Consider the following 19320-nt stretch of genomic DNA (forward strand, 5'->3'; position numbering starts at 1 on the left):
GGGCCTTTGCGTTCGTCTTTATCTTTGGAAGCCCTGTGACATAGCTTCGCCACCACTACTGCTACTGGCGAGACCAACTCGTAGAGAAATACAGGGAGACACGGGCAAGTCTACTCAGACCGTACAGGGCAGGACTGACGTTTGCCCCTCCAGGGGCCCCGTTTGTGCTGGGAATGCAGCTTAGGACTTTGGTTGTAGTCTGATCTCAGACACGTTCCTGGCGGTCCAGAGGGTTCCTGGGCTGTAGGTGGGACAGAGAGGAGGAGGGAGGGCCCAGGGGGTGGGAGGGACCGAAGCTGAGTGGTTCAAGGTGCCACTCCTGGCTCTCCATGTACAAGCCGGGTCCCTAGAGGCACAGGCCTCTGTTTCCTCACTCAAAAAGTGGGTATAATAATAATACACCCTCCTTCCCCAGGATATTGGGAAGATTAAAAGAATCGTGTCTTGAAATATGTTCGGCAGGGTGCCAATAAATGTCACTAAAAAAGGAGGTGAGGGGCTTCCCTGGTGGCACAGTGGTTGAGAGTCCGCCTGCCGATGCAGGGGACACAGGTTCGTGCCCCGGTCCGGGAAGATCCCACGTGCCGCGGAGCGGCTGGGCCCGTGAGCCATGGCCGCTGAGCCTGCGCGTCCGGAGCCTGTGCTCCGCAACGGGAGAGGCCACGACAGTGAGAGGCCCGCGTACAGCAAAAAAAAAAAAAAAAAAAAGAGGTGAGGAGAGGGCTCTGGCCTGAGGCTTCTCTGCCGTGGTTCTCCACCTCCACCCTGCTCCCCGCCCACCCAGTATGTCAGTGTTTGCTAGCAGTCAGGAGTCCCGCATCCCTGCCCAGTGAACCACTGGCCCAGAACAGCAGTGTGCTCTGAGACCAGGCAAGGGGCCACTCTCTGTACCAGAGAAAAGAAACTCTCACAGGCCAGACCGAGACCACCACTTAACCTCAGACTCCAGCCTCCACTGATTCGGAGTTTCATCTGAAACTCGGTGAGGACTGCACCAAGGTTTACGCTTGCATAATTATAAACAGGATTGGAGGAGCAAGATGTAAAGGCAGTAAAAAGAAGTCGTGCCTCTGAGCACCTCCCCAGAGCTTCAGAAGCCCCTTCTCCGTGGCTGGGGTCCTTAAGTCCTATCTCCTGAGTCAGACAGTGTTCTAGGTGCGACGTGATTAATTCAGTTCATCATCACGGGAACCCCGGGAGGCAGTTACTGTTGTTGTTCTGACTTTGCAGGTGAGAACTCTGAGATACAGAGACATTACCCAGCTAGTGAGCGGCGGGCTGGGATTGAACCCAGGAGTCTGACCCCGGAGCAGGTGCGCTGCCCCGTTCTCCTTCCGGGCAGCTTGCTCTTTACTCTGATAGAGATACTGACCATGGAGTCAGGGTCCCAGCTGCTCAAGGCCGGCTGAGTCTGTTTCCACATGAAGGCATACTAATACTAACCATAATCATAGTGATAAGTTATATGAAATAATAACATCCCTTTTATTATTACTGTTATCATGATCATCACCGTCGAGCCTTTCCCAGCAGCCTGCCCCGTGCCAAGCCTTTGGCGTGCATGATCTTATTTAATCTCGATAGAAACACTAGAGGCCAGGTACTGTTCTTACACCCATTTTAGAGTTGAGTTAACCCTAAGGGTCCCCATTTTCCACATTATTTGTGTTTTCATTTTTTAAACATTTCCATTCGTTAATCATTTTACATTCCCTCACTGCAGCCAGGCTCCAAAACACGAAATAATCATGCATTTCGCACCACACCCAGGTCCCTCTGGCTCCATGATTACCAGGGTGGCTTAGAAGCTGAACTGTATGTTGTGCTAATTACAAAATACTCTCAGCACTTCCCTGACTCAGTTCCCCCAAGGATCCTGAGTATGTAACTTTGTTGTTTTAGATCTGTTTGTTCTTCGGCAAAGTAAACCTGAAATTGCTCTGAAATTCCTTTGGAAATAGTCCCTAGTTCTGTGTTTTCACACATTCACCAAGGCCTTACTTCTCCCATTAGACTGATTCTGAGGTTTTGCTGCACTGGGAGAATGTTAACTGACAAAACCATAAGTAATGGCACTGAAATGTAATTAATGCAAGAATAATAGTACAGGGTGGGGATCTCGGTGTTTTAATGAGAGCTCGAGAAACTGCCTGGCTGAAGCAGTTGAAAGTGGAGGGGGAGAGGCACGTTACTGTAGTTAATGCTGCGTATTATAAAGTGACCTCTTTGGCATGATCAGTACGGAGACCTCATAACCTCTCCTGTCACCTGGAAGTTCTCTACTAGGACTCTGTGGTCCTGGTAATAAAAAAGATAGTCACCAGTCTGCCCTCATCTACTGTGGAAGCTTTCCATTTTTTTTCTTTTTTGAGGATGAAATTAGAAATCACCGTTTTTAGAATATTTATATGTATATATATATATATATATATATATATATATATATATTTTACTCTCAGATATATTGATTCAGTGCTTGCTCTGTAATGAGAGTTTTAACTTTCTGTTTTCCTTTCCATTATCCCTGAAAAGAATGGATTATGCAAAAAAGATTAAAGTGGTATAATGTTTGCTAATGTGCCATCAGAGGTATTAGTAGGACTCGCCCAGGTTTGTGTCTTTTATGAATGCCTTTCAGACTGCAATTATCTAATAGACTTGGAAACCTGTTTGTGTTCTTGCAGGCATTAACCGTCACCTTTGAAAAAATCCCAGAAAATGAGAGTGCGGATGTCTGTCGGAATATTTCAGTCAGTGTTCTTGATTGTGATACCATAGGTCAAGCCAAGGAAAAGATTTTCCAAGCATTCCTAAGCAAAAACGGCTCTCCTTATGGACTTCAGCTGAATGAAATTGGTCTTGGTAAGGCGATACGGGAGCTATTTTGTCCCAATCCCCTGATGAGCATCCCTTCCACCTTCCCTCCCTCCTGCCCACCCCCCCCTCCCCCGCATGTAAGCTCTGTTTGGTGAAGCTTACTAGCCTGGGTTGTTCCCATAGGACATGTCTAGAGGCCAGGAGACTGCATTGTTCTCCCACAGGTATCACGACTCCTTTTCCTAGGAAGCAGGATCCTTCAGAGATGCTGTTTTTTGTTTTTTGTTTTCTCTTCAATATTACGTTTGTAAATCAGATTCATGAGATTGCTAACCCTGAGACCAAATGAATTCACCTTGCATCAAGAAGTACAAAAAGGTGTCAACCTCAGGCCCCCTGTATGTGTTGTATTTCACATTGGCATTTGATTTGTTTGTTGTGACACTGAGTGTGTCATTAGCGGGTGGCTCAGACTCTGGGTGTGAAGGCTAGAAAGGTCATCTTCCTCTCTGCTAATCACATCCTGCATTAAGTAGAGTCTCCCTCCTCCCCAGCATGAAACAGCATCTGCTCTGAATTCATTTTCGGGCTCTACTGCTGTACTGCAAAGGCGAGCGTATGCGTGAGCAAGCTAACAGGGCTCCACTTCATTCAAATGTTCATCAACATTTTAAAGTTGAGCTCCACACAGCCCTCCCAGGAGACTGTCGTGGGATTTTATAGCAGATAATGGGACAGGAAAAAAGAGTAAAATCGCCAACAGTGACAGACAGCGTAACAAGGTTCATCTCTCCTCCATGTACAGTTGTAGCCTCGCCTAAGCAGGCAATTAAAATCATCCCACCGGGCCCTCTAAGTCAGACTCTCTGCTGAAAGGCCATTGCGAGAAGCCTGGGGGCAGGGTCCGGCATGTTTGAGTAGAACCATGCAAATGTGTAGCAACCCCAAGACCTGGCTTCAAGGAAAGCAAGGCCACTAAAGCACCTCTCATCCACCTCTCTTCTGCTTCCTTCTGTTGGCTGGACGATTGGGCACTTCAAGACCATGTGAGCTCATTTGGGTAGACGCAGGGTCAAAGGGCAGCCCCGGCCAGGAAACCATGACGTGACCCAGGGCCATCAACTTCCTTGCCCTGAGCCTACGTCTTGAAGTATTGCTCTGACGACAAAGGAGGTCGCCACTTGGAGCCGAGGACTATGGGGAAACGGCCCAGTGGCCTCAGTCCTGCTGCTGCCTGGTCCGTAGTGTCATCCTCACACCACCCAGGGTTTGTGCTCATCAAAGGTGCTCCTGGCCTCCGATGTAGCAGAGGCAGGGAGCAGGACAAGCCCACTAGAAGCTTCCTGTTACAGTCTGATGGCAAGTGGCTTCTGCGTGTCTGCTGATCTTCCAAACTACCTCCGCGGCTAGCCCCAGAAAACTAAGTCAAAGCCTTAGAAACCAGCCATAAATTGTGTTAAAATCCAATACGAGAAGCAGCTGTGCTGAGACCTCTTCTAGCAGAGGCTCACAAACTCCAGTGCCCAGAGGGGCAGGAAGTATTATAAATACGGGGTGTCAGCCCACCTGGTATAATGGGAAATGGTGGGACCCGACTTAACTGGGGAAAGACACCTGCCATGTAAGGGGGCAGTGCTACTTAGCTTCAGCCCATGAGTGCCACGGGGGCCGGTGTGGTCAGTGTTACCAGATGATCCAGTTCTTTAAAAGAGAAATCACAGGTCCTAATTTTTATGTGCAATCTTCCAATCTTTAAATGTTGGTGCTGAATTGACATTAGAATAATAATAAATGAAACATTGTGCAGGTTCACAAAAAGAAAAAAAACCCACATCCATGGGCCACATTCTGACCCTAGGGCACAAGTTGGCAACCTCTGTAAAGGAGTTGAAGCGCGTGGCGTTGGCATACGAGCCTACCAGTGCACTGCACACGGGGGCCGGCAGAAGATAGTTCCCAGAGCACCTGCTTGTGAACATACAGGTGTGGGCATACAAGTTTGCTTTTGGAATTTTCTGAAGAGCTTAGTCTCTCTGAGGATGCCTTATTTTGTCTTCCTTTGGCTTTATTTCCAGGCTTAGCCTCAGAGTAAAAGCTTCAGGGAAAAGTGGTCTTACACGTCAGAGCCCTAAACACAAAACAAAACAGAAGTCAGGCTACCAGTCTGGCTGATATATCTTCAAAACCACTTTGTTTTAGCTAGTTAGCAATATAAATAATAATTGCAAAAGTGACAGGGTAGCATTTTACATTCCTCATTGTCATTTTAAAAGAGAACAACATGCTCTTTTTTTTTTTTTTTCTCCAGAGCTTCAAGTGGGCACACGACACAAAGAACTTCTGGATATTGACAGCTCCTCTGTGATTCTTGAAGATGGAATAACCAAGCTAAATACCATTGGCCACTACGAGGTAGGAAAAGATTTAGCACCCACCAGCTCCTTCCTCATCCCCAAACCTAACTGGATTAGATCATCTCCAGGACCACATAAATTCTTACTACAAGACTCTCACCCATTTTCTGGAATCATTTGCAGGTTGCTTATTTCTGGGTCAGAAGTTTTCCTTAGTTGCTCGTGGTCTGCTCATTTCCCAGTACCCCCTCTCCCAGAGCTGCGAGGTTCATGTAACCCAGTCACTCTCCATCCTGCGGTTTAGGTCGGAAACTTCACCCTTACCAGATTCTCTGGCCTGTTCGGTGGGAGAGGTGCTGTTCAGCTTGACCCTGAACAGAGCCTCTAAAGGTTCTAAGTCGTACTGCTGTTCATCATTGACCCGGTGACCTTTGTGTAGGGTTCTTTGTTTCTGAAGAAGATCTCCATTTCCTGTTTGTTTGAAACATTCAGCGATGCCTCCTTGGCCTCTGACCCACATGCTGGGTGAGTGTTGAGGTGGGTGAGGGGAGTACGTGAGCTGGCAGAGAGCTGGGTGCCAGAGAAGCCTGCCCAGAACCAGAGAGGGGACGCAGGGGAGGTTTCAGGACACTCTGGTAGACTGGGAGTCATTCAGCCACATTATCAAATCTTTGTTGAATATCTACTCTGCACTAAGAGATGGGGCTGCACGCGAGAGGAACAAAGACCAAGTCTCTGACCTCGCGGAGCCTGTGGCCCTGTGGAGAAGGGCTGGAAAGGGACGAGGAGGTGAGGAGACAGGTAACATCTTACTACCTACTGCTACGGGCACCGGTACTACAACACGGCGTGATGGTGCTGTGGCTCGGAGCCTCCGAGAAGGCTTCCGCAGGAAGCAGTGACTCAGCTGAGACCTGAAGAGTGAGAACTTAACCTGGCCAGCGTACCCAGCAGGGAAGGGAGCGCGTGCTGCTTCTTCTGCAGTAAGACTTCTAGACTGGCTAGAACTTGAGAGGGACGGGGTGGCAGTGAGAGCCGATAACAGCCAATGTTTACGGAGCCCCTACGCTGTGTCAGGTGCTGGCCTCTGCCTTTCCCTTTAGTTCAGCTCATTCTATCCACAGCAGTCCTACGAGACAGGGACTGTTACTAACCCGCTTTATAGATGGGTACACTGAGGCTCGGGGAGGTTTACTAATAGCTAGTCCGTGGCAGAGGCAAGATTGGGACCCAGATTGTTGGGCTCTAGGGTCCACGGCTTAACCAGTACATGCCGTGGTTTCTCACGGAGGAAGGCCAGAGAAGTGGGGAGGGAGGGGAGAAGGGGACCGTGCAGGCCCAGCAGCTTCTTCAGGAGTCTGGATTTTATCCCCAGCACAGTGGAAAGCCATTGGGAGATCTTAAACGGGAGATTTGCGTCTCAGAAAATGACTGTGGCTGTGCGTGGAACATGGATATAAGAGGTGCAAACCTGGAAATAGGGAGACTCGTTAGAAGAACTTCAGGTGAGAAACGATGTTGACCAGGAATGACGCAGTGGCCCTGGAGATGGAGCCAAGCAGATGGGCAGAAGGTGGACACCGTGAGCTGTGTGGCTGGGAGAGAGACTGCGGGCAGGGGAGGGGTCAGGAAGGCACGGGGCTGGCTGGGCAGATGCACAGGTGCTCTTGCGGAGATGGAGAAGACAGGGGAGTGGCTTCCCAGGCCCCTTGGAGAGTAGGCGCCCCACCTTTCATGGCTGTAAGTCCCAGGGAGATGTGTCTGCACCAAGAAGGTGTTTGGGGCCTGCCAGGCTTTCCCCTCACCCAGAAAGAAGCTGAGACTTTTCCTTGAGCAGAGCTTCCTGGACGGCAGCCAGGAACAGAGGGCACCACAGCCTTGGGCTCTTTGGCTGAATGGGTCTCAGAGCCGGTTTGGAAAGAGTTGCTTTGGGTGCCCCGTGGGTGGGTGCTGCCCCTGCAGCCTTTGCTGGAGGGCACCAAGCAGAGAACGTGGCAGATTAACAACTTGCTCCTGTGCTCACCCTTCTGCAGCTTAGACTTTCCAACCTTGGGATCATCTTGCCAAGAGCTGTCGAGTTTAGCCTTTGGAGTTTATAAAAATCCCCAGGGAACTTTCTGAAAGTATGTATTCCTGTCACTGGGCCACATTTGGAGAAGCAGTGCCCCAGAGGAAATACAAGGGATGGAAGGAGTCAGGTGGAAGTGCCTAGGAGAGGGGGCTTATTATGGCATCAGTCTGAAGTTCAGAGCTGCAGCCGGCCGCAGTCTCCTCCTCTCCCTGTATCTGGGTAGCGAGCTTGTCTTGGCAAGCCTGGCAGAAACACAGCCACAGATGCCCTCCTTTCGCATCTTGACTAATGTGCTGGCCTTGCTCAGCTGTGCAGGGAGGGCTGGACCACCCTGGTCAGGCTTCTCAGCGTCCCCTGGCAACTGTGTGGCATGGGGTGGGCCCCAAAGGAAGGGGGTGTGGCCACTCACTGGCATTAATAGGAAAAGGCAAGCCAAGACACTCCAGCAGGGAAAACGAAGAACCACCACCGCCGTCTGCAAGGCAAGGGGAAGACTGTCAGGAGAGATAGGACATCAGTCTTCACTGGAGACATCGGCTGCACTAGACACCTATCTGCTTAGGGATGATAATGAAATTAATCCGGCCTGTAGTCACTTCCCATCCAAATGATTTATTGGCCTCATACCCTAGCATTGCCACATGGTGGTAATAAATGACAAGACTGGGACACAAGGGCTTAAAGGATTCTCCTTATGTTTAAAAAGCTAAGCCATAAGGCAAATAAGCGCAGAGAGCTTGAAGGAAACTGGGGAGGTCATCGGCCCCGTGCTCTCTGTGCCTGGACCATCTCAAATGCCCTGGTTTTCAAAGACTGCTTGAACAAAAGCATCCAGCACCACCCTCAGCCGCCTAAATCTGTTCTCCATTTAGCAGCACCCCTGCACAATCAAAATTTGGAGTAATTTGACAGGGCTGAGCTGAAGCTCGCTTTTGCCCTTTTTTCATTAAAGAAAAATTTTCTCCTCAAACACTTACATTTCCCTCCAAAGAGACAGGATGCTAATTATCACTCTTACTCATTTACTAAAGCGCTCTAGTTTGAGTCACTGTAGGTGCTTGAAAGTGAAAAACTATATTTCAGTTAAAAATAGGGTCTAACTCAGAGTTTTAAGTGATTAAGACTCACCTCCCTCCAATTAGCCCAAATTAGTTAGGTTTTAAAGTTAATCTTTAGTGACGGCCAGTTCCTCCTACTGTCTAAACAGAGTCCCCTCTGCTGGAGTGTGAGCCTCTCTCTTCTTGCCTTCTTCTGTCCTTAGGGCAAATAGAGTGTAGCTGGTCTCCTCTGAATGATTTACTGTCTGTATATTTGAAGAACAGGTTTCTAGAGGGGATCTGAAGGCACAGCAAAAACATAGCTGGTCCAATCTCGTGGACCAGATTGCCTTCAGAGTCCCAAATTGCCAGCAATGCCCTGTCACCAGCAGGATGGCATCCTTGCCAACCCTGGGCGTCGGCACAATTGCTCTCCACAATGATGACAGTGGCAGCTGGTACCCAGCACTTGTCGTGTGCATAAGCGTGATTCACGTTGACACAACCTGTGATGAAGGTGCTTTTATTACCCTCATTCTCCACCAGATGAGCATGGAAGAGGACACATTGCTGCTCCAGTCTCGTTCCGTCCTGTGCAGACAAGGGGTAAAGCCGATGCCTTTACAAACACGTGAAGCCAGAGGCGTTTTCTCCACTGTAAAGAACTCCACCCTAGTGCTTCCTTAACTGGCCACCTCTGTGTGTGTGTTCCCTGTGAAGGGGACTGTGCTGTGCTCTGGAGCTGACGAGATCAGTTGTGTGTGTCTGTGTGAGTGTATAGCGGGTGTGGGGATGCTTGCCCGACGTGACTGAAGCAGGGTGGCTTCTCCCAGTCCAGGCTTTCTGCACCTGCCCCGCCGTGTGCCCTCTTGCTGGACCATGTTATTGCACCCACACGCAGCGGTGGGTAACATCAAGTGTGCGGGACAGGTGTTGTGTCCGGCAGGAAATGTTCTCTACAGATCACAACTCTCGTTCTGAGCTGTGAGGTTTTGAGGGCAGAAAATACGTTTAACCACCGTGTCATTGAAGAATGTGTTCCTCCTAACGGGAGCGTGCCGGTGCCCAAGTGGTCACTGCTAACGCCAAAGTTGTCATTCACATGACATTTAAAGCTCATGGGAATGTTCCAAAGGGTCTGCTTGCGTAAAGTCAGTGGTCCTTCAGGTCAGGTGTCTCATCTGTGACTCTTAAGGGGCTTGGACTGTCTCTAAAGGTCTCTTACAGCATGAATGACTTCAGATTCTTATTTACTAGACACATGGAGTGCTTCCTGTATACTGGACACTGTTCTAGAGGCTTTTACAAAGAGTAAGTCCTTTAGTCCTCTGTATAGCCCAGTGAGGTAGACACTGTTATTATTCCCATTCTGAGGCCCAAGGAGGCTGAGAAACTTGGCCATGCTCCCATGCTCTCCTCAGTGACGGCCCGAGGCTGGAAGTAGATGAAAAAGGAATTGCACAGAGACCATGGCTCTGCTCAGGGCCAGAGGGATAACCTTGCTCAGAGCCAGGCTTGCAGCTTGTGCTTCTAGCCTCTGAAGCAGCCTGGCTGGAGAGCTTATGAGAAATTCTGGTAGTTACCTTCTGTGATGTCAAAATTAAAAGGGCAACCTCTCTTCAGATCTTACGATGAATCTCACGTCTGTGAGTTTATCAAAATGCTTCCTTCTCATCCTCCTCTGACACCCTTTAAGGCCAGTATTCCTTGAAGACGACAGTAGCTAACTTCTTTCAGAAGGGAGGCCTCTTTCAGGCATCCAAGAGCTGACAGCTCCAGCCCAAAAAAAGCCTGGGGAGCTTAGGTTCCCAATCGCCTGCACACTGGTGGAGGCCAAGCTCCCTCCCTGAGACTAGCTCAGGGTTCCAGCAGTCCTCAAAGGGTGTTTGCTTCTGGCCCAAGGCTAATTCCAGGCATACAAGAGAGAAGCAAGAGCTGTATTGTCATTTTCACTAGTTTCAAGAATCCTTCAGAGCTCTGTCCGGGGGTTTCAGGAACATCCTGGGTGATTTGATGTGTCTGTTGAGAATGTTCTGATGGGCCCCTTCCAAACAGTCCGATGAGCACTGAGCCTCCTTTCTTGAAGGACTGAGCAAGGTTATCCCTCTGGCCCTGAGGACAAAAATAGATTCCTTTTTCATCTGCCTCCAGCCTGGGGTGTCAGTGAGAAGAGCTAAGGGGAAGGCGGGGAGAGCAGTATTGATGAGTGGTTGCTGGGACAACGCTAGTTGAATAGGATTCTGTTTTCACAAAATACCATTTTAGGAATGAGAGGTACCAGTAAGGGTTTCCACATGGTGTTTTGTATTGACTATTGTGTTTTTAGACTTAAGGAAAAAGTATCATGGTATTTCAGACCCTATTCATAATTTTCCATAAAATTCTTAGGCTAAAGTTCCAGCTTTCCTCTTGGGCTCAATCATTTGAAATTGCCAATGTTTGACCATTTTTTACTTACAGAAATGGCAGTTTCATCAGGTTAAGTATAAGGTCAACCTTACATTTCTAGAAAATCTGTTTTTATGGCATAATCTTCAACTTGTGGCATAAAGATAGTATTTTACCACAAAGAAATCCCGCCTTTACTTGCAAATGGTTTGGAGGATATGTAGCTTCTGTTTGTTTTTAATCAATTTATTTTTATTTTTGGCTGCGTTGGGACTTTGTCCCCGCACGTGGGCTTTCTCTAGTTGCGGTGAGCGGGGGCTACTCTTCGTTGCAGTGCGCAGGCTTCCGACTACAGTGGCTTCTCTTGTTGTAGAGCACAGGCTCTAGGTGCGCGGGCTTCAGTAGTTGTGGCACGCGGGCTCAGTTGTGGCGCACGGGCTTAGTTGCTCCGCAGCATGTGGGATCTTCCCGGACCAGGGATCGAACCCATGTCCCCTGCATTGGCAGGCGGATTCTTAACCACTGTGCCCCCAAGGAAGTCTATAGCTTCTGTTTATTTCAGGAGCAACTTTAAATTGATGACATGGGTCCATCTCTCCCTTTGTGGTCAAAACTCCTAATTCTGATGGTGGAAAAGTCTGCACTCCTCTCCACTTCTTTCCAACACGGGCCAGCCATCATTGGAGGGGTATGGCCTCATTGTCATTTTGAATCTTGGAGCACCATGAGACTGGAAGGAATTTAATTTGAAATTGCCTTGTGTACCAGTTCTGCTCTGGGCTGGAGAAACATTCCTGCCACAGATCCATCTAGTGACATTAATCTTTCGTTGATTTAATTTGGTTTTCATTCTTAAAGTAGGGGCCAAGAGGACGCTCCCTGCGTCACGGGAGTACGGGAGGATTAATGATCCACTCTTAGGAAAGCATTTGGAGCTCCTCAAATGCAACAAACAGCATCATAGTTTTAACACTTGGGATTCTGTGGCACTTTTCAAGAAGGCATTTCTGTCCTTAACTGAGCAGCACCTGACTTTTGTGCAAAACAGAAAATGGAAACCTTTCCCCCCACACACATCTGTAAATAAACTAGTTTTCTGTCTTTACAAGGTTAAGTGTCACGTGGGGGAAAAATGTTCCAGCCCTAGAGCAGCTGTGAAAGGTAGAAATACACTTGCACACATACACGCTCAAACACACACACAACTCATCCGCTAATAAAATGCTTTTACACTTGCTCTCAGGAGATAATTTCAGAGTAAAATTTCCCCGGTACAAGCTGCGTCTGCGCAGTCTTAATGCCTGAGCACTGTGCCAGCGGCGAGTCGTTGCCAGCTCTTGAAAAGACGTTGGGACTTTTGGCTGTGCTCCTCATCGGAAGGCCCATCCGTGGTGTTTGGGACTGTAGAGCAAGGGTGCTTGCTTTTGGAGAAGCAAAGCATCTGACAGGAGCCGAGTATTGGCTCAGCTCTCATCGGGACCCATTTGGGATTCATTCTTTGATAATTACCCAGAAGGAATCACCAGCTTCCTTTTTTAAAAAGGTATTTATTGGCTTAGAAACAGAGCGTATCCAGCTCCTCATGGGGGGGATTTCTGCAACTGTGTTCAAACATTCTCATAAACTCAGCGTCTGAGTATTGCTTAAGGGGGTGCCTGCACAGAGCCTTTACTTTAATTGCATCAAATATGGAGGAGAACTGAAAAATCAGCCAACAGGGTCGCTCAGTGAATGGCTCAAGGGGAGAGGAGAGGAGGTTTGGTAGTAATGGCAGAGTCCAGGAGCTCAGTAAGGGTTTAGAATCCGTGCTCGAGACACTTTGCAGAGGCCAGAGGGCCCGTGCCCAGAGCCCCCTCCCTACAAGATGTCGTGAACACCAGGAGTTGGAGGCCTCGGGCCTACACTTAGTGGCTGGCTGGACACGGCTGGCTGGACCCTGTGCTGAGGGGCCCCCTCTAGGGCTGGCTCTCTCTCGCGCGCGTGTTCCTTCCTCTTTGGGGACAACCTGCAAGAGATTAGGCTTTAATCCTTTGGTGTTTGCTGAGCAGGTGTGTACATTCTGATAACCAGTGTGCTGCAGGCCAGAAGAGAAATTCTAAGTTTCTACTTTTTTTCCAAATGGAGGGAGGCCAGGTCCAAATTAATATTAGAATTCAGAGCAACCTTCGTGCTTTCAAGTGCAGGGAAAAATCATTTAGCTGATCTTCAGAAATGACAGGGTTAATCTTTCAGCCACATCCCAGAATGAAGGTGAAGATCTGTGTATCCCTGACCTGCCTCTTATGGCCCATCTGTCTTACATTTTTGTGGACCAGGCCCTCAAAACAGTGTACTCCTCCCAGGAAGCGAGGCCTGCTCTCTTGTCTCTCAGCATCTAGTCCCCCTTGGCCTGAAGAGGCCGTCTTCCCCTGGTTGGGTGTGGGGAAGGGGTGCACAAAAGGCCACTGGGCCCTGGCTTCCACGGTCCCAAAAAGCCTCAGATGAGAACCCTTGACCTTATCTCCAAAAGAGGCTATACATTGGTGGTGAAATTGTGTGTCAGTGCGGTAAAAGCATTTATTTGTCAAATGTGTACATTTAAAATCTGTGGCAATTTTTTAGCAGCTGTGTTGAGATATAATTTATATACCATAAAGGTCACCTTTTCAAAGTGTACAATTCAGTGGTTCTTGGAACATTTGTGGAGTTGTGCAGTCATCACCACAGTCTAATTTTAGAACATGTTCATCACCTCAGATACAAACCTTGAACTCATTAAGAGTCATTCCTTATTCTTGCAACTCCTGTTTTAGGCAACTAGTAATCTACCTTCTGTTTGTATAAGTTTGCCTATTCTGGACAAATTATATAAATGGGATTGTACAAAATTGGATCTTTGGTGACGTTTCTTTCACTTAGCGATGTTTTTGAGGTCCATTCATGTTGTAGCATGTGTCAGTACTTCTTTCCTTTTATTGTATGGCAATTTTTTGTAGTGTACTCATTCAATAGAAAAATAGTAATTTCAAAAGGATGCGCTACTGGTAGCTGCCAACAACTCAGATAAACATTGTAGACCTTATATGGACCCTGTGCTGAACGATTCCGTTTACACGAAGTTCAAGAACAGATACAACGGATCAGTGGCAATGGAAGTCAGAAAAGTGATCACCCCTGGATGAAGACGGGGTGGTTATTGATGGAGAAGCATAATAGGGGCACTTCTTGGGACCTTGAAATGTAATTGTGTATCTTGATGTGGGCGGTGGTTATACAGTATGTACTTAAGTTGAACATTCTTGAGCTGTACACTTAGTATTAGCACTTTCCTGTAAGTCATGTTTCAATTTTAAGGTTTTTATTTAAAAGTATATGCAACTTTATGATTTGTACAAACTTCTTTTAAAAAATAAGAAATACCTGCAGAAAAGAAAACAAATTGTAAGTGTACTACTGGATGAATTATCATAAAGTGAGCCTATCTTATAACTTCCACTCAGATCAAGAAATAGAGCACTGTGGGCACCACAGAAGCTCCCTCCTGGACGTTCCTAATCACCACCCCCCTTCTCTTCTCCAAACAGTTAAATCATAGTTTCGACTGTTTTAGCTAAATGTGAATGGAATCCCACAGTATGCATTCCATTCTGTCAGGCTTCTTTGGCTCACCATTCATCACTGTGAGGTTTGTGCATGTGGCATGTAGCAGTAATTTGCTCACTTTCATTGTTTTATCATAGCCTGTTTTATGAATATACCCAAATTATTTATTCATTCTATGTTGATGGTTATTTCCAGTACGGGGTGTTTACAAAGTTTATCTCAGGATATGTACAGGTGTATACCTAGATGTGAAACTTCTCTGTCACCAGTTTATAGGTTAGTTTTTGAAAACTTGTTTCAGTATTTCTAAATACAGTAGTAACCCCCAAAATGAAAATGGCCCAAACATCTCCTGCCCCCTAGAAGCTGAGGCGCCTCCCAGCACAGCTTGGTCCTCCCCTGGTCCAGGGCTGGCCCACCTCCTATTGGCCCCACAGCATCCTTTGAGCACTTGCCTCCCTGCATCTCACGGCCTTGGTCTGCCACCTTCACAGGATCGCAGACTCTTTGAGGGCAGAGACAGTGTCTTGCTCATGATTATAGCCCCAGCCTCCAGTGCCCAGAACATAGGAATTCTTAATAAATATTTGATTGAATAAGTGAGAGAATATAAGATCCACCCAGCCATCTAATTCCTGGGTAAAGTTGAGAAATACATTAAATTTTGAAAACTCATCTATTTTTTATCTTTGCTTTCAGATATCAAATGGATCCACTGTAAAAGTTTTTAAGAAGATAGCAAATTTTACTTCAGGTAACAGACATAATACTGTTAACCTTTGTTCTCACCCCACTTTATAAAGTATCACTTTTTGCCTCTTGGATGTAGTGTCACAAAGATGAGATTGAGTTGTTGCCAGGTAGTTCTCTGAGAGAGTGGAGGAAAGCCCTTTCGATCTGTTTCTGATCCTAAGAATGTGAACCCTGCAAAGAGGGGGACAGGAAACTGCAAACAGTGGTTGCCTCGGCTGCCCGACACCGAGGAAGTTGCTGTTATTAACCACCCTAAGCTCAGGGCAGAATCTTAGCCATTGTAACTGTTTTCCAACTCCTCAGTAGGATGGGGGCTAACCGAGGGGATCCCCCTGGCAAGCTGAGGGAAGCCTGCAGATTATCACACAGCCCTGGAAGCTCTGAACAAACGAGATAATTCACTTAGCCCAAATCTCCTAGTGACCGACCAACTACAGAGGGAGCTTTGTGGAAAAGTTACTAGGCCAGTCTCTAAACTCTCTTCTACCTCCCCGTCAGCCTCGGGGCAGGAAAACACTGTGACAGTGCCTTGAGAAAATCCCTAGGTCCAGGTTCCAGGTTTGTCTCCAGAGGAATTATATCCATGCCAAGACAGTCAGTCTTCAGCCCCCAGAAAGCTTGTGGGCCTCACCAACAGGACCTGTTCACACACACAGCTGGAGGTGGGGCTTTCTGATTCCTGGATTCAGTGCTAGGAGCAGCCTGGTAGGTCCCAACACCTGGTGAGTGCAAACGAAGAATGCGGGGCTCCCAATTAAATAGGATAGGTTGGTGGGTTGTAGGACACCCCGTGGGGAACCCTGCCCACCCCGCATTCCCCCATCCGTCATTACGTCAGGCTATAGTGAGAAACCACCTTGCAGAGGGCGGCTATCCTCCTGGTCTAGGGGGATTGGTGTCCTTGTGCCGTAGTAAGTGCGAGAGCTGTGTATTTTAGGCTTTGACTGGTTTTTTGAGAGCTTGTTATTTGGAGATCTTGCATTTGGATCACTTCATGGGACTTCGAGGCAGTCAGCACCACCTCTGCTTCCTCCCTGTCCAATCCAGTGGACACTGGATCACCCTCCAAACCCTTGCCCCTCTGTCTTTCATCACCCACTGTGTGACAGTCCCAGCCCAGCCCTGGATGAATCCTTCTCACCTTTCCTGACCCTACAGCTGGGCAGCCACAGGGGAAAGGCCCATGACAGCACAGTTGGAGTCACAGTAAATCCCCGTCTTGACCAGGACCTTCCACGTAGCCTGTTCCCCCCGTGCTTCTGCTTCTCGAGGCAACCGAGAATCCCACCTTCTCTCCTCGAAGCTCTGACCCCGCCCTGCTCCCCTGACTATCAGCAGATGACTTCACCCAGTGCTTCACAGAGAAAACAGAAATCGGAATTCCCTCAACAACGGGCACTAACCCTCCCTCCCTGCCTCTGCCATTCCCTCCTCCTGGCTCCCCTGACATTCCAGGGCTGCCCGTCCTCCCAGCAAGGCCTGTCTCTCACCTGGGCTGTGGATCCCACCATGCTTTCCGACCTTCTGAGCATTCCTACAGCACCGGTGGTCTCTCCTCTCACCTGCACTTGCTGTCCCTCCCCCGCTACTGTATTTTTCCACAAGCGTTTCAAGGTATTCTAGTCTCTCTCATCTTCAAAACAAAACACCAAGTGCTTTAATCCTTCCCTTCCCTGCAGTTGCCACTCCCTTCACAACCTCGTCTCTTCCCAGACCGTCCTCACTCTGTGCTGCTCTCCCACCTGCTCTGCGACCTCCGCTGTGCTGTCCTTCTCTCAGATCCTAGAAGGGGTCGCCTTCCTTCCCACCGCAGGGCCTTTGTACCCGTTCCCCTCCCCCACTGGCCTGGCTCATTATCCATTCATTTAGGTTCAGTCCCGACACCCCTTCCTCAGAGAACCTCCCAGGCTAGCTTCGTCTCTTGTTAGATACTTTCCTAGCATATAATTCTTCTCCACAGTCCTTATCACAAGGATATTAATTAAATAATTAATTGTGTAATTAGTAAGTCTCTCTCATTGGCTAGGATGTGAGTTCCATCAGGTGAGAGCTAGGTCTGTCTTATTCATTGCTCTTTGCCTAGTAGCCCTTGGCACACAGTAGGTGCCCCAGCTCTAGCTGACCTGAACCTCTCCTACCCCACCCTCAAGTGATCGGTCAGCCTCTGTTCCAGGGACAGGGAACCTGCTTCCCACTCCAGTCCCTGGCCCATCCTGTCTTCATACTGTTCTTAAGGTCTTAAGACACAGCAAGGGGGGGAAGTGTAGCTATGAAGAACTCAAGTAGGAGGGCTCAAGTAACCTCTTCTGTTTATAGCACAAATGGGGCATCTTATGAGAGGGCCAGTTACCGTGGCTGTTGTTTTAATGGACTGTTTCTCTCCCTCTTTCTGTGGCGTTCAGATGTGGAATACTCAGAAGACCACTGCCATTTGGTGAGTTCAGGTTTTTTTTTTTTGCGGTACGCGGGCCTCTCACTGTTGCGGCCTCTCCCGTTGCGGAGCACAGGCTCCGGACACGCAGGCCCAGCGGCCACAGGTGCAGCCGCTCCGCGGCATGTGGGATCCCCCCAGACCGGGGCACGAACCCGTGTCCCCCGCATTGGCAGGCGGACTCCCAACCACTGTGCCACCAGGGAAGCCCCGAGTTCAGGCTTTCTTGTGCTCCTGCTGAAGCGGATGCCTTCTGCAGCACGAACGGTCTCCTTGGGTAACGCTTCTTCTACTCTTGTCTTCCCTTTAGATTTTACCAGATTCGGAAGCATTCCAAGATGTGCAGGGAAAGAGACATCGAGGGAAGCACAAGTTCAAAGTAAAAGAAATGTATCTGACAAAGCTGCTGTCGACCAAGGTAAACTTACTGTTCTGGGAGCGCTTTTACGGCTACCTTGGGGGTGTATGATGTGTTTGACTTAATTTCCACTGAAGTGTGAAAATGCTACAAATCCCTTGTGCCTTCTAGCAAAGCAAAATGAAAGTTTAAATTGTAAACGCTTCCCACCCCCTTCGTCTTCTGTTTTTACAAACTGCAAAGATAAAGCACTTTACAAATTTCCACCATAACATCTTCAGTCAGGGATTTAATATTGTTCCCAGTCCCTTTACCCACCATTGCACTATTGTTATATTTTTAGGTGGACAGCATAATTATTCCTTTTTGTTTACTTGTTATTCTAGGTGAGCAATAAAACTCCCTCTTTGAATTGCAAATAAAATGAAGAGGGAGGAGGTCATTTTAAAATTAAGAATTCTGTTCACATATAAAAGTGTCAGATATGAAAGCCCATGGAATACCAAATTGGGAGCAAATTTTACTTTATCTGGCTTTTAGTGGGATTAATGGAAGTCTGTGGTGATGCTTTTTTTTTTCTGAAATGACCAGCAATGTAAATGCTATTATCTACACCTGGCCCTAGTCTTCTGATGGGCATGCTTCTTCAGATTACAGCTGAGCATCTGCTTGGAGCTTAGATTTGTTTAGTGGGTAGAGGACAGCCAGAGCCTCTTGATTTTCTCATCTGTCCCACAGAGCTCTGCCTATTTGGTTTTAGTAAAACACTCAAATGCTTTGGAAAGTACACAATAAAACCCTATGATGGAAATACATGCAACAGGAAAAGTTCTGGGAACCGAGCACTATCACTTGAGTTTTTCTAGGCTGAACATAATAAAAGCCAAACGTCTGGGGCTTCTTGGTTTATGTATACAGACCTCCAACTTACATTTCAACTGCTAGAGATGTCTAAGATAGCCTCCCTGTTGACTAAACAGTGTTATCAGCAAGAAGCTTATGAAGCAGATCTAAACCTGGGCATGGATTTTCAGGACCTTTGTCTAATACTGTGAGTGTTGGCCTCATTTGACGATTTTACATACTTTCTCTTCAGCTTGTTTTTCTCTGTTTTGTAACTTAGATTTTATTTTTCATCATGTTTTCAAAACCACCACCCTATTTTTTTAATCTTCCAAGTCTGATGTGCTCTGTCTTTCAGGTGGCAATTCACTCTGTGCTCGAAAAACTTTTTAGAAGTATTTGGAGTTTACCCAACAGCAGAGCCCCGTTTGCTATAAAATACTTTTTTGACTTTTTGGATGCCCAGGCTGAAAGCAAAAAAATCACAGATCCTGATGTTGTACATATTTGGAAAACAAACAGGTGGGAACAAACAGTAGGTGATTTCAAGAACCTGGGTCAGAATCTTAACTAAAAGAAGGGCATGGATGGTTACAGAAGGATTCATTTATCCCTATCTTAAGAGTTTTTTGGCTTGGTAAGCTATCATGTCAAAGCAGTTTCTTGCTGTTACTATTTTTAAACAA

The 19320-nt window shown here is 47.7% G+C and overlaps 1 protein-coding gene across 1 annotated transcript in view; it reads left to right on the forward strand.

Annotated features, from left to right (window-relative positions):
- PLXNC1 (plexin C1) overlaps positions 1–19320 on the forward strand; it is a 148047-nt gene that overhangs the window by 118299 nt on the left and 10428 nt on the right. The window contains exons 22-27 of the mRNA XM_082634834.1: positions 2685–2862; positions 5126–5229; positions 14949–15003; positions 17405–17436; positions 17744–17851; positions 18993–19156. Coding sequence (XP_082490960.1) covers positions 2685–2862; positions 5126–5229; positions 14949–15003; positions 17405–17436; positions 17744–17851; positions 18993–19156 — 641 coding nt within the window. The remainder of the gene's footprint in view (positions 1–2684; positions 2863–5125; positions 5230–14948; positions 15004–17404; positions 17437–17743; positions 17852–18992; positions 19157–19320) is intronic.

Source organism: Mesoplodon mirus (assembly GCF_964341445.2).
Source record: "Mesoplodon mirus genome assembly, chromosome: 11".
Taxonomy (NCBI): Eukaryota; Metazoa; Chordata; class Mammalia; order Artiodactyla; family Ziphiidae; genus Mesoplodon; species Mesoplodon mirus.